This window comes from Cheilinus undulatus, linkage group 23 (assembly GCF_018320785.1).
Source record: "Cheilinus undulatus linkage group 23, ASM1832078v1, whole genome shotgun sequence".
Classification (NCBI taxonomy): domain Eukaryota; kingdom Metazoa; phylum Chordata; class Actinopteri; order Labriformes; family Labridae; genus Cheilinus; species Cheilinus undulatus.
The window spans coordinates 27,672,115-27,685,719 of record NC_054887.1 but is presented as its reverse complement, the minus strand read 5'-3'; the positions used below and the strand labels follow the sequence as shown (position 1 = coordinate 27,685,719).

At 37.8% G+C, this 13,605-nt stretch overlaps 1 protein-coding gene across 1 annotated transcript; it reads left to right on the top strand.

Annotated features, from left to right (window-relative positions):
- Positions 1–778: 778 nt before the first annotated feature.
- Positions 779–11,035, top strand: th2 (tyrosine hydroxylase 2). The gene is made up of 12 exons (XM_041780745.1): positions 779–1,077; positions 5,352–5,526; positions 5,636–5,724; positions 5,815–5,882; positions 5,962–6,012; positions 6,100–6,245; positions 9,394–9,529; positions 9,609–9,678; positions 9,762–9,818; positions 10,014–10,109; positions 10,210–10,343; positions 10,691–11,035. Exons 1-12 carry the CDS (start codon positions 847–849, stop codon positions 10,854–10,856), a joined length of 1,419 nt encoding a protein of 472 aa, XP_041636679.1. The 5' UTR covers positions 779–846; the 3' UTR covers positions 10,857–11,035.
- The last annotated feature ends 2,570 nt before the right edge of the window (positions 11,036–13,605 follow it).

Sequence of the window (13,605 nt, the reverse complement as noted above, 5' to 3'; positions counted from 1 at the left end):
TTACTCGAATTTTACTTAAGAGAAATGGCTGTATAATATAGTAAGAACAACAGTGGTTCTCAAAGAGGGGGTCACACGACACTGAATGGGGTGCAAGGCGTCAAAAGCAAAATTTGGAATGATTTACCCATTATTATTGGAAAAACAATTTATATGTAAAAGTAGCTGAATAATGTGAAAAAAGAATCCTTAAAATAAATGTTTTAAATGACAGCAACAATGCAGGATCCCTACATTACTGCAATATCATGGAAAAACATGCATGCTTATCTTAAAGACCCACATCACCAAATGTATCAGTGCCATAGTGTTTACATGGAGATTAATTGTATTCTGCCTCCAGCATTTCTTATAACAAATTATGACAGAAACTAATATTGTAGGCGTTTTTAAGGCAGTTGTGTTCTGTCAGTGTTGGGGAAGATCTTAGTACAGTTATAATAGGCCATTTGTTGAATGCTTTTGCAGCCATAAATCTAAAGAAGTCATTTTGGCAGTTAGCATAAATACGTTTCTTTCCTTAAATAAGATGAAGTAAAAAATTATGTAACCTTTGTGACCTCTTTTGGTTGACTAAATCCTTGATTTATCAAATGTATATTTTTTTTGTGCAATCTGTGCTTCACTGAATTATTTTCTCTCCATAAAAGCTCTATTTTTATCCCGTAAAGAAACCTATCATCATGACGCACAAAAGGCCCCCTAAAAGCAGACAAACGCACGTGCTGTTTGCGTAAGTGCTCTCCACGCGCCCCTCAGATGACAGCCTATATAAACCACCTGTGTTGAGGTGAGGAGACATGACACTCATACCGTCTGCTCCAGTGAAATCCTCCAGCCGAGCTCATGAAGACAGACAGCGCGGTGCAGGCGGCTCCGTTCAGCGACACGAAGCAGAGTCTGATAGAGGATACTCGGCGGGAGCGAAGCGGCAGCTCGGCGGGCTCCCCGGGGCCCTCCCGGTATGGGGACGGCTCCGTGTTCGAAGAGAAGGATGGCAGGGTCACCGTCAGCGTCCTGTTCGCTCTCAGCAACGAGAAAAACGAGGGGTTCTTCAAGACTGGGAAAATATTTGAGGTGAGAGACAAAATTCAATAGAAGCATCCTTTAATGGAGAACGGTTAAGTTAGCTAAAATGCGCAAACTTTGGTAAACGGTCAGTTTGACCAATAAAAAAGCTATACACAAGACCTAACTATATTTTATATAAATTGCTCTAAGCTAATCTAATATTCACGTTTAAAAAATGTCGAAATTTTTTTTCTTCAATCATCAGAGCTGGAGAGAGTCGAGATGTCCTATTTGTAACTGCGCCATCAGGTAAAACGGGCCAACGGTCGATTTCAAATTAAAGCCTTATAAGGTAAACAGCCGTTGAGACGCACCGTCTTCTTCTATATGGCGTAGTAACAACACTTTAAAACCATTATATTTTATAAAAGGTTAGAAATATTTGATTTGAAATGTATTTTAGATATGAATTAGTCATGTTGAATGTGTTTCTGTGCATTGGTGCCTATGTTGTGTCATTGTGCTCACATGTATGAAACATTTGGCAAACATTTTCTTGAAAATTCTACATCTTTGGCCAAAAATTCCAAATAGCAAAAAAGACATACATAGCAGCTTTATTGCTAATTTGACTTTTGGAAGCTGACTTTGAATTATGTGAAGTCTTTTCCAAAAATCAAACATTTGGTGTCTACCCTTTAATATCTCATTGCTTTTCACCCTTTTAATTCGTTTTTCTTAACTGCTAGTGTTTCAATATTCCTCCCTACTATCTTTTCTTTCCTTTTCCTTCTCTACCAACAGTTTAGCATAAGGTTCTCTTTACTGTAAGTTTAGCTGCAGCTTTTCCACAGTATACTCAACATTAGCAATAAAGCATCAGTTGGTTTAGTAAGCAGCAATTACAGTGCAATTTCTTCACAAATTGCATTCCCTAGTTTTTCATTTAAAATGATTTCCTAACCTTATACACAGTTGAATATTCTTTCTAGTGTAATTAACAGTTTTACAATTCCCCCAGAATAATTAAAGGTCTGTCGCATTTTAAAGGAAGGATCATTTTGTCAAGTGAAGTAAATAAAAGCCTTAACTTATCAATAATGGCATGAATATAAAGTCATATCAATTTCCATCCCTAAATTTTGGAATCTCATGTAAAAATAGTGAAACTGTAAAAAAAAAAAAAAAAAGTTTTCAAATTGCATCATGAACTGAGTGAGTTAAATGTATTGTTACAGCTTTAGTTAAAATCTTTCATAAATGTGTAAGTGCTCCCTCAAGTTAAAAAAGAGGGTTCAAAGGAGTTAAAAGCATCAGTGGTTTCCAAAGACAGCTCCTCTCTTTGGGAAAGACCTCCAGCTGTGCTGTGTGCAAAACACTTTTGACAAAGATTATTAAGAATTTGCATTGATACATATTTACATTCAGAAACTTGCTTTTCTCCCCAAGTTTCTGTTTAAACTCTGAGTAATAGTTAATATTTACATGGCCTCTTTTTGCTCAAAAATTGTCAAATAATTGACCATAAACATTTACTTTGTTGATAGTCATTAAAATGTATCTTTTTCCATTCTGCTTTGCCATGTTGACTTTCTGTACATTTTCCCTCCTTCACTTCACGTTAACACCCTGCCTCATTCAACTCTAGAGCAGTGACAGCTACATTTTGCTCTTTTAAGTCATACTTAGAAAAATTATTTCCCCTGAAAATCTTTTATGTCAAATTGTTTCTCGCACTTATACAGTAGGCTTTAAGTGCCACATTTAATTGTAAACCTTTATCTTTTGTCTGTATTTTTCTGTCTAATGTGTGCACGAAAGAACATGAAGGATAAATATCCCTGATTCTTGAGAAAAGGGACAAAACCTGTTCTGAACTTGACTTTGTACTTCTGTTTTAATTAATTTGAAGAAGATATTTATGTATACACTTAAATGTATTTAATTTCTATTTATTAATTCCAGATGAAAAGTTCTCAGTTATGTAATGCTGGTATTTGGTCATGATATTTAGTAATAAAATGCATTATTTTCACTTCTTTTAAATTTTCATGATTCTCTTACTTCATCTTTAATATCAACAATTTTAAACTCATCTTTTTAAATAAATTAGTCATTGCATATAGATTAGCTGATGTTTTACAAAAAAGCAGAATGAAAGAAACAGGATGATGCATTTATTTGTAAAATCGTCAAAATCATCATCTGACTGAGTTGATGAATATCTGATGAAGTTGACAATGGGGATAAAAATGATGGCTTAGTCTAAATTTTTAACCCAAATAGTTATCTTAATTGACTATATATAAATAGAAATAATGGAAATGAAAGGTGAAACCAAGCTCTTTGCATGCTCTGATTATTTTTCCTATATTTTTTAATGTTCTTTCCTGATAAATATTGCAACATGGGTGCAAGAAATATAGAGAAAATGGATATTGATGACTAATCCAATCCAATCTTGTGTGGATATAGAGAATAAAAATGCTTAATCAGACTGCAGATGTACCGAATGTGGCACCCAGATATAAAGTAGTCTGCGTGAGGGGAGTATAGTCAGCAGAGTCGCCCCTGCTCTTCACTGCACATCTGCTCAAATGCATGTGTGCTGTTATTCATGTGTTGAACAGTAAAGGCGGGCTTTTGCACAAATTATCCAAATGTTTTTCATTCTGACGAGGTGATTCCAACCAGCGTGGTTGTTTTCAACCAAAGGGAGTGGCAGAGGAAGCTCAAGAGAAAATTTAGATTTTCATTTTTAAAAAGAAAGGTTTTTCTGGATGCCAGTTTAGCTCAGCTGGTGAAGCAGGCGCCCCATATACGGAAGCTTCAGTCCTCAACGCACTCTGTGCTGTTTGGTTCATATGTTTCCCCACTCTCTCTTACCATGTTTCACATCTCTCTTCAGCTGTCCTATCAAAATCAAGGCATAAAGCCTGGAAAAAAATTATGTTAGCAAAAAAGCTAGACAAGTGGGATTAATTGCTAAAATCAGGCCTAATTAATCATCAATAAGGTGAATTGCAGCACTGCAAGCTCAGTATTTTATGTGCAGTTTTGACAGTTAGCATGAGTTTGGCTGAAATTTTGTTACTGGAAAACAAGAAACTTCCAAATATTTGATGCTTTGAATTTCTGTTTTTTTTGTTGTGTTATCAAAGCAGGTATCGATATTGTTAGATCTGTACTTGAACTAAAAACGTGTCTAAATCTATGTGTTTCTAGCTGTTTCTTAAAAGAATTGTATAGTCTATATACAGCATAAAACAGAGAAACGGCATCCCATAGCTGTGGAGCAATGGCCTGAAAGAAAACCTCCCTAAGTTTTCAAACAGGTACAGTGGGCCACTAAAAGTCGTGAGTCTGGTGAGCTCAGTTAGAAGCCTTTCAGCTGCTCTCTGAACAGCCTGAAGTCAGGCAAGAGCTGTTTTGTTAATACACATAAAGATTGCATGTGTACATATTGAACTAGCCTTCTGGTAATTAACTTTTGCTTCTAAAGGCATACAATCCTCCAAAGTAATATACTTTGGCAAATGCAGTGTTTTCTAGCTGCAGGGACACAAATGAATAACAAAGAATGTTTGTTATGACAGTTTTTTTTATGATAATGCTTTTAACATATCACTTAAGACACATTTTGCAATTTTAAATGTAACTTAGTCTTTTGTTCCTTGAAAATAGAGAGTGTTAGTACCTCTTCTACCACTGAAACTATTTATATGAATAAGTATTTGACTCTTATTTTCATAATCAACTTTTCAATCATTTTGTTGATATAAGATAAGAAAGGAACCTCCATTATCTTTTCTTCTTGTGTCTTTTCGCATTTTTCTGTGGACTTTTTTGACCAAATGAATGACTCAAACACCAAAGATCTTCTGAGAATCAAGTGTTGAAGCACTGGCTTGATGTGGTATTAACCTTTTTTGTTTATTAAATAAAATATTCTCTAAGATAATTAATGATTGTTTTTTAGCTCAATGCAACGCTTTTTTAGATTGTGTTTATTGATTGGTCTGTTTTGATATTCTGTGTGTTGTGGTCACAGATTTTGTCTTCAAGGAAAGGCAAAAAACCCTGATATGAATCACCTAGCACTTAAACTTCCAAACAAAACGTCAGAAACATCTGAATTATGATTACAAGTTACATTGTCACCGAGAGAAATTACTCATTGATTCATATTCATTGGAGAAGGAATTGATATTTTATTTTCTGAAAGGCTGTGAAGGATAAAAATGGTTTTAAAAAATTCCCAAAACTTCACTGCAAGGATATCTTCCGAATGCAAAATCTTCTTTGCCAAGGTACTAAAACCTTTCTGATTTCCCTCACAGACGTTTGAAGCTAAACTTCTCCACATCGAAAGTCGGCCAGGGAGGAAGTCAAAGAACAGCACGACTGAGTTGGAGTTCTTCATGAAGTGTGAAGTTTACAGCTCAGACCTCGACGTTTTCATCAACTCACTGAAGAGAGTGGCTGACGATGTTCGCTTAATCCCAGACGAAAAAGGTATCTGCCTGATTTTCCTTACTATTAGACCTATTACTTATCATGATGTTATTAATATGCATCCATGCCAGCTACAAAAGCACTGATTAATCATTGTCCTTTGTCACAGTTCCCTGGTTTCCCCGACAGATGAAAGACCTCGACAGATGCAACTTATTGATAACCAAATTTGATCCTGACATGGACCAAGAACATCCAGTGAGTGCTCACAGACTTTCTACAAAATATCACATCAGCTTTTTGGGTAAAAACAGCTTATTTAAGGTGATTAATCTACTTTTTCTGCAGGGATACAAGGACCCAGAGTACAGAAAAAGACGGGCTTTTATCTCTGAGCTTGCCTTCAGATATAAACAGTGAGTCACATGTTTTAAAATTGACCATTTAGCAACAAATATCATTCAGATATTCTCACAACTCAAGTTTTCATCACAGGGGGGACTCTTTGCCCACTGTGGAGTATACAGCAGAGGAAACAGCTACATGGTAGCGTAAACTCAGCACATTTCTGCATTAAAGCAGACACACAGTTGAGGATGATTAAAGAACAGTGATGTGGTGTTGTATCAACAGGAGGGAGGTGTACCGGCAGCTGAGGAGTATTTACCCCAGTTTGGCCTGCAGGCAGTTCCTGGACAGTCTGCAGCAGCTGGAGAGGGAGTGTGGCTACGGGGAGGACCGAATCCCCCAGCTTAAAGAGGTTTCTGCTTTCCTAAAAGGTGAGAAAAATGTAAACATTTTCACTTTTATGACGGGTTCGTAAGCTTAATGCAAGTTGGTTTAAATTGTTTTTCATGAAACCCTATACCTCACAGTTGTAAGCAATTTTTGGAATTCAGGACTCATTTGTGAGGTCCTTGATATTGAAAGGACAGCCATTCTCCTGCTTGGGAAGTTATTAGACTAATCAATTCTGGGGGTATAATTTTCTGTATTTTCTGTTAAAAGAACATATTTACAAGTTATTCAGTTGCGTTCAAACAGGCCTGCCCACAGAGTTGACTGAGCCCCTAAAAAAAAACAGTGAATTGACCCTCTCCAGTTGTGATTAATTGATGACGTCAGTGCATGCATGTTGGAGCAGTAGCATTGGTGCTAGCGTCCTGGCTAACAGCTCCCTCATTTTAAAGCAGAAAAGGGCCTCAAACTGTTTTTTTAGTTCTAATGTGAAACTTAGAACTTCTTTTTAAAACTTTTAACCCATTTTTGCTTGAGTCTGATGAGCTTAGGGTCCATTAAGAGGAATTGGGTCCAGGAAGGAGCCTGGTTGTACAGAGCTCACTAAGATCATAAAAATACTTCTTAAAATGACTTTCAGATATTTAAGAGAAGATAAGAGAGGAATGAAACAGGAGTTGTATGTGCTGTTCTCTCAGTTCCAGTTAGAAGCCTTTCAGCTACTCTCTGAACAGCCTGAAGTCAGGCAAGAGCTGTTTTGTTAATACACATAAAGATTGCATGTGTAAATATTTTACTAGCCTTCTGGTGATTAACTTTTGCTTCTAAAGGCATAAAATTCTAACCTGTCATGCCAGATGGATATGTTTCACACATCCATCTGGAAAACCTTCAATACTAAGCGTTTAGGAAAGGGCAGAGGATTTGAAAAAAACTCGGTGTGTGATTGGATGAACGTTCTGTCTATCACATCTTTACAGGCCAATCAGAGCAACAGAACACGTGACGTAGCCACGACTGAGGTGCACGTGCGCAGCTACTGAGGAATAATGCAAACCATGGTGACTATAGACATGTCAGTACACGACTTCTGTCGTTTTTGAGAAGAAAACAACTCACTGCTGTTCTTTGTTCTTCTTTCAGTGAAGAAATGTCATTAAGTTCTGATAAAACGTACACTTTAGCAGCATTCAGGCTAATGTCTTCTGTCTAATCGCACTGGCTTCTTGTTGCTGCTTGCTTACGTCATGACTCTGCCGCGCCTGAAAGTACTGTCTCTCGACGCTGATTGGTCCTGTCACTTTCTAACCGGGCCCAAACGGTTCAGATGGGAGCTTTGCAAGATGGATTCACCAGTGAGAAACAAGGAAATGGGTGTATTCATCTGCTTTGCAAGGTTAACTAGAAAAGCCCTCGGAGAGCGCAGACCTCTGCCATTAGCCCTATCTCCCAATAGTACAGAATCCTTTAAAAAAATTCCTGGATCCAGATGGTGATCCAGATTACTAATCAGTTCTTCCTTATGCCATTTCTGACATTTCCTGAAAATTTAATCAAAATCCATCCATAACTTTTATGCTGCTAACAAACAAAACAACAAACGATGCTGATCATATAACCTTCTTGGTGGAGGTAATAAAATCCTCCAGAAGTAATATAATTTGGCAAACACAGTGTTTTCTAGCTGTAGGGACACATATGAATAACAAAGAATGTTTGTTATGACAGTTTTATATGGTAATGCTTTTTACATATTACTCAAGACATATTTTGCAATTTTAAATGTAACGTAGTTTTTTTGTCCCTTCTTTTGCCCATCTTTGCCAGCTTTTAGCCACTCTTATTGCCCCTTTTAACCCATTTTGCTTGCTTTTATCCCATTGTTACCATTTCTTTTTCCCCCTTATAACTTGTTTTTGCTGCATTTTGCCCTTCTTTGCCACTTTTTTTTACCCCTTTTAACCTATTTTGCAGCGTGTTCCCAGTTGTTGCCATTTGTTTTTGCCCCTTCTAACTTATTTTTGCCACTTTTAACTCATTTTGCTACTTGTCCTGCATTGTTGACATTTCCTTTTGCACCTCATGAGCAACCTTTGCTGCTTTTTGCCCTTCTTTTCCCCTTTTGAACCATGTGTAATTTTGGCCAATTTTTACATTCAACCAATTAGTGCAGCTTTTTGCCTATTGTTGCAACTTTGATTTCCACCCGTTTGTAACAGTTTTTTGCCCCTTTCTGACTAATTTTTGCCACTTTAAACCCAGTTGTGATGCTTTTTGCCCTTTCTTGCAACTTTTCCCCCACTTTTTGGCCTCTCTTTGCCCATTTTTCACCACTTTATGTCCATTATGCTCTTTTTGCCTCTTTTCACAGTTATTTAATTCCTTTCCATTAAAGTTGCCCCAGTTTCTTTATTTTTTTGGCATCCTGATGTTTGTGCACTTCATCGCCTAGCTATGAAGCCTGACATTACTTTCCAAGTAAAAAGATAATTCTGTTTTAAGAGAAGTGGTTTTTATTTTGATAAAGGTTATATTGTACTACAGCATACACAAAAAAATATATGTTTTTGTTGCTCTGGTGACCTTAGTTCTTTTTTAAAACAAGAGCAAAGAGCCACGCTGAAAGGTTACTTCCTTGTCCTTTCTGGCCTTGGAATGTGTTTTATCCACCAACAATCTCCACAGTTATAAACTATGACTGCACATGCCTACTACCTCATTTTGTCTTGTTGTTCTGATTGGCCTGTAGTGAAGGTGACAGAACATTCATCCAGCCACCTTCCAAGAATTCTTTTAAAAGTCCTGCTGTTCCCAAATGCTTTGTATGGGAGGAATGTGAAATATATCCCATGCAATGGATATAAGAAAATGTCTGTCTGGCGTGTCAGGTTAGAAACTTGCCATATTGTCTCTCTAGACTGTCTGTTAATTTTTTTAGTTGTATCGGTATCACCTGCTGATGATTTAAAAATACTACTATGAGAAGTAGTAGTTTCTTAACTTCCTACTGAGGAGAGGGAGTCGGAGGTAAATGGTGTCTTTGTGAGTACAAAGGAGACAGGTACCTATGAAAATGTATATTTGCCCCATTGTAGTCCATTTAAGAATCTCTGGGAGCTCTGATTGTTTTACTTACTTTCTTTTTGGGTATTTTTTTTACATTATTTGTTCTGTCTTGTTTTGTTCCAGAGAAAACTGGTTTCCAGCTACGCCCAGTCGCTGGGCTGCTGTCAGCCAGAGACTTCCTCAACAGTTTGGCCTTCAGGGTGTTTCAGTGCACACAGTACATCCGTCACTCCTCTGCCCCTATGCACTCTCCTGAACCGTGAGTTTTAGACCTTGCTTATTCATTCATATATTCAGGTGCTTTCTCTACACTGACTCTATTTAACGTACTCTGACAGAGACTGCTGTCATGAGCTGCTTGGACATATTCCGATGCTGGCAGACAAAGAATTTGCTCAGTTTTCCCAGGTAAGAGCACAGTACATGGTGTGAAATTTTCCACATTTGATCTGGTTTTGTTAGCTTAAACATTATTTTTCGTATAATTTTAGGAGATTGGACTTGCCTCTCTTGGAGCGACGGATGAAGATATTGAAAAACTGTCAACAGTAGGTTTTATCAAGTTTTCTAACCCTAAATATACTTTTTAGAAGCAACCTATGTGTATATTTAAAGAAGGATCAATGCTTAAGACAATGACAGCGCTTTAATGCCATCTAGTGGTTAAAACAGATTCCTGCACATAAGGTTAAACCCTGGTAAATTCTCTAAGTTTTACCCTTTTCTCTGTGTTCTCTTTTTAGTTATATTGGTTCACGGTTGAGTTTGGCCTCTGTAAGCAGAATGGAGAGGTGAAAGCTTACGGTGCTGGACTCCTGTCATCTTATGGAGAGCTTGTTGTAAGCGTGTTCCCTGTGTTCAAATACAAATATGTACATATTTATTTAATTTATGTTTTACTGGATGTTTATCCTGACAGTGTGTGACATTTTCATTCAGTACGCTCTGTCTAATGAGCCCGAGTACAAGCCGTTTAACCCTGAAGAGACCGCAGTGCAGCCGTACCAGGACCAGACATACCAGCCGGTTTACTTTGTGTCCGAGAGCTTTGAGGATGCAAAGACTAAGTTGAGGTAAGCCAGTTGGGCAGTGAACATTATAATGTTTAAGAATGACCTTGAGTTTTTTTAAGTTGAACTAAATTTTGGAATGAACAAACTACCAATACAGCCAATTGCCCCTCGAAATTCAGCCTGTCTGACAGTCCTGATTTGTCAGAATCCTTCTGAGGTTCAATTTGTGACTTAAAAACACATGTACAACTATAATAGTAAACCCCACATTTAATACTATGTTTAAACATTTTTTATCTTGTAAGGTCTTTCATGGCCTGAAACAATAGATAGTCTGTTTTTCCTTTAATATATCACATATCTGAATTAAAGCTTCTTTAAATAATAATATGCTTTCACTTCCTCAGGAGATATTCTGCAACAATCAAGCGTCCCTTCACTGTTCGCTACGACCCTTTTACCTGCAGCGTGGAGGTTTTAGATCAGCCTGGCAAGATCCAGAATGCTTTGAGCCAGATGAGAGAGGAGCTGAAGACCCTGCACAGTGCCTTGGAGAAACTCAGCACATCTTAGATTTAAGAGAGCAAAAGAAAGTCTGAAAAACTTGCAAGAAACAGATGGAAGGACATTTGGCCTGTGCAAAGTGGCTATGAGATTATAATCAACTCATAAAGACATCCACAAAGTAGTTAAAGTTTGTAATCATACACAAGGCCATTTGTTTGTGTGTATAATGAGTTATGTGAAAAGAAATAAATGTATATTTTCATGAAGAAATGGTGTTTGTTCCAGAGAGAGAAGAGTAAAGTGCTGAAATGGGAGGAAAAAGACACAGAGAGAGTGAACCACTACAATACATGTTTTAGGCCATGTTCTAGCTTTTAATTCCAAACCAACTATTTCCATTTGGAAAATTCTAGGAACCTATTTATCTTCATGTGTTTGCTAGGCAAAGGAAAGGAACTAATTATAAATGATTTAAGGATCATGTTCCCTCATATGGTCAAGGCGAAAGCTGGTACTGCCGTCCAGCACTCTTGTAGTGAGGCCAGGTCACCGAGACCTCACACTCAACCACATCACGGTCCGCAAAAGCTACACTGCTGACAGACGCTCTTCTCTCTTTATTTCTTTTTCTCTGGGCGGCTTGAGAAATCAGCCTTTGGGGTTTTTGTTTGACTGGTGTCCAGCGTTTTGATCTCTGCGCGGGCGACAATGCGTATCAGGGTTGCTCACGTCAAACCTTGAGAAAGATAAATCACCTCCGATTGCAGGGCTCATAGAGCATCACCACCGTCAAAACCATGACTGGAGAACCCCCCTGTGCTCTGACCACCTTGTGTTTGGATGGTTTTCTTTCCCATAATTCCACTCTACAGTAAATCAAGCCGTACTCAGGCCTCCCTAGGAAACCCCAGTGTTTGTAGAGAAAAAAAAAGGTACAGCAAGTGGAGGGAAAGAGTGATCTATGGCTTGACAAGTGTGCAGGGACACACACATGCATTCACTCCCTCCAAGCAAAAGTCAAACACTTTATAATTTCTTGTATCTTGTCCCACATCCAGCGCCCTCAAATCCCTGTGAAACCGCCGCCAGAATCCGAATCTGCCTAGCGCCAAACAAAAGCGGGACACCGCAGGGATGGGGGCAACTGAGATCCAGCGAGAGTCTTGTGCCTTTAGTATTAGCCGCAAATCCCAAACGCTGTATCATCCCGACTCCAACCATAAGTGTTTCCTTTATTGATGTCATGGCCTACCCATGTCTACGCTGCCTGGAAACAGGGTCAGGAGGTTCACTTTGTCCTCAGGCCTGAGAATTTGTGAAGAAATAGGGAAGAGAGATATGGCAATTTACGAACTGATAAGAACTAATGGATTCTTAACAGTTGACAAATTGTCTACCAGTGCTTCATAGATCAGATATGAGCCATGAAATAGACAGTTTAACCATCTGGAATAGGGAAGATGTTGCGCACCAAACAGGCCCTGTCCAAAGTGAAACTATCTGCCTGCAAACACCTCTGAAGTAACTCAAACACGTCATAGCTCTTTTCCTTGGAAGGAGCTACACTGACAACCTCTAGGGCAAAATCTGTCTCGAAATGGTGCAATAAGCAGCTGTGATGACTTCAAGTCTGACATATTGTCAAAGTCATAAAGATGTTTATGGAGCCTCAAGAAGACATGCATCCGTATATTTTACTTTACTCCATTTGTGTACGGTACTGAGTTAAAATTGGTAGTTTCCTCAGATCTCAGCAATTTCTTCTTACAAGGCTGATATCCTGAGAAAATAAGACAATTTAAATTAACCTCCAATCATGGGAAACTAGCGATGTTCTTAGCAATAAGCTCATGTGCTTACATACAAATTACACATGTTTAGTCAACTGGTCTGAAGTCAAGAAAACATGTTTGTTAAACTGATGTTACACCATAATTGTGCAACGTTGGTTTACCGAGTATGGCTAACATTAGCAGTAGAGGGTGGACTGCACTATCAGGCAAAGGAGGGCAGCTGCCTGGAGCCCCTGACTACCAGGGGCCCATCTAATAAACTTAATGTTGAGCTTATATTTTTACTTTACATTATTGAATCTTATCATTTCAAGAATCCATATACACTAAAATGTCATCAGCATACATGCAAATCATGAATGACTCATAGTGTGTTCGAGAGCCTGAAAAAAAATATGGTAATTTATGATAGCATAGGACAGTTAGGGTGGGTGATGTAGAGAAATTATATCAGGATTTTGGCCAGATCTCGATCTTGATTATATCATGATTTTTTTCCATTCATTTTTAAAGAGACATTTCAAAGGAAATGACCCCATTATATTTTTAAATAAACAAATATGTTGACAAGTCAAATCAGTCAAGTTTTTTTTTTTTTTTGGTTGTTTTTTCTCCTCCCCATCCTGTTGGTCAATGCATGAAATATAAAATTTATTTCCATTGTTGGCAAAAAGTGACAAAAATTGTAAATGTAGCAAAAATTGGTCAAAGGTGGGAAAAATTGGCAAAATTAGGGGACAAATGGCTTAAATGTGTCAAAATATGGGATGAAATTTGTCCCCAAAAATTTGGGGACAAATGACAAAAGTTGCAAAGTGGCAGAAATGGGTGAAAAGTGGCACGATTTGGTTTAAAATGGCAAAAATAGGGCAAAAAAATTGTAAAATGTCGAAAAAAATGGCAGCAGCAAAAATGGATGAGGAAAAGCAGTTTAATCAGTATAAAAGCAACAGAAATAATTTCAACATCTGAGCCCAATAATAGCTTGACACACTTTTCAGCCACAAAATAAGGTAACTGTT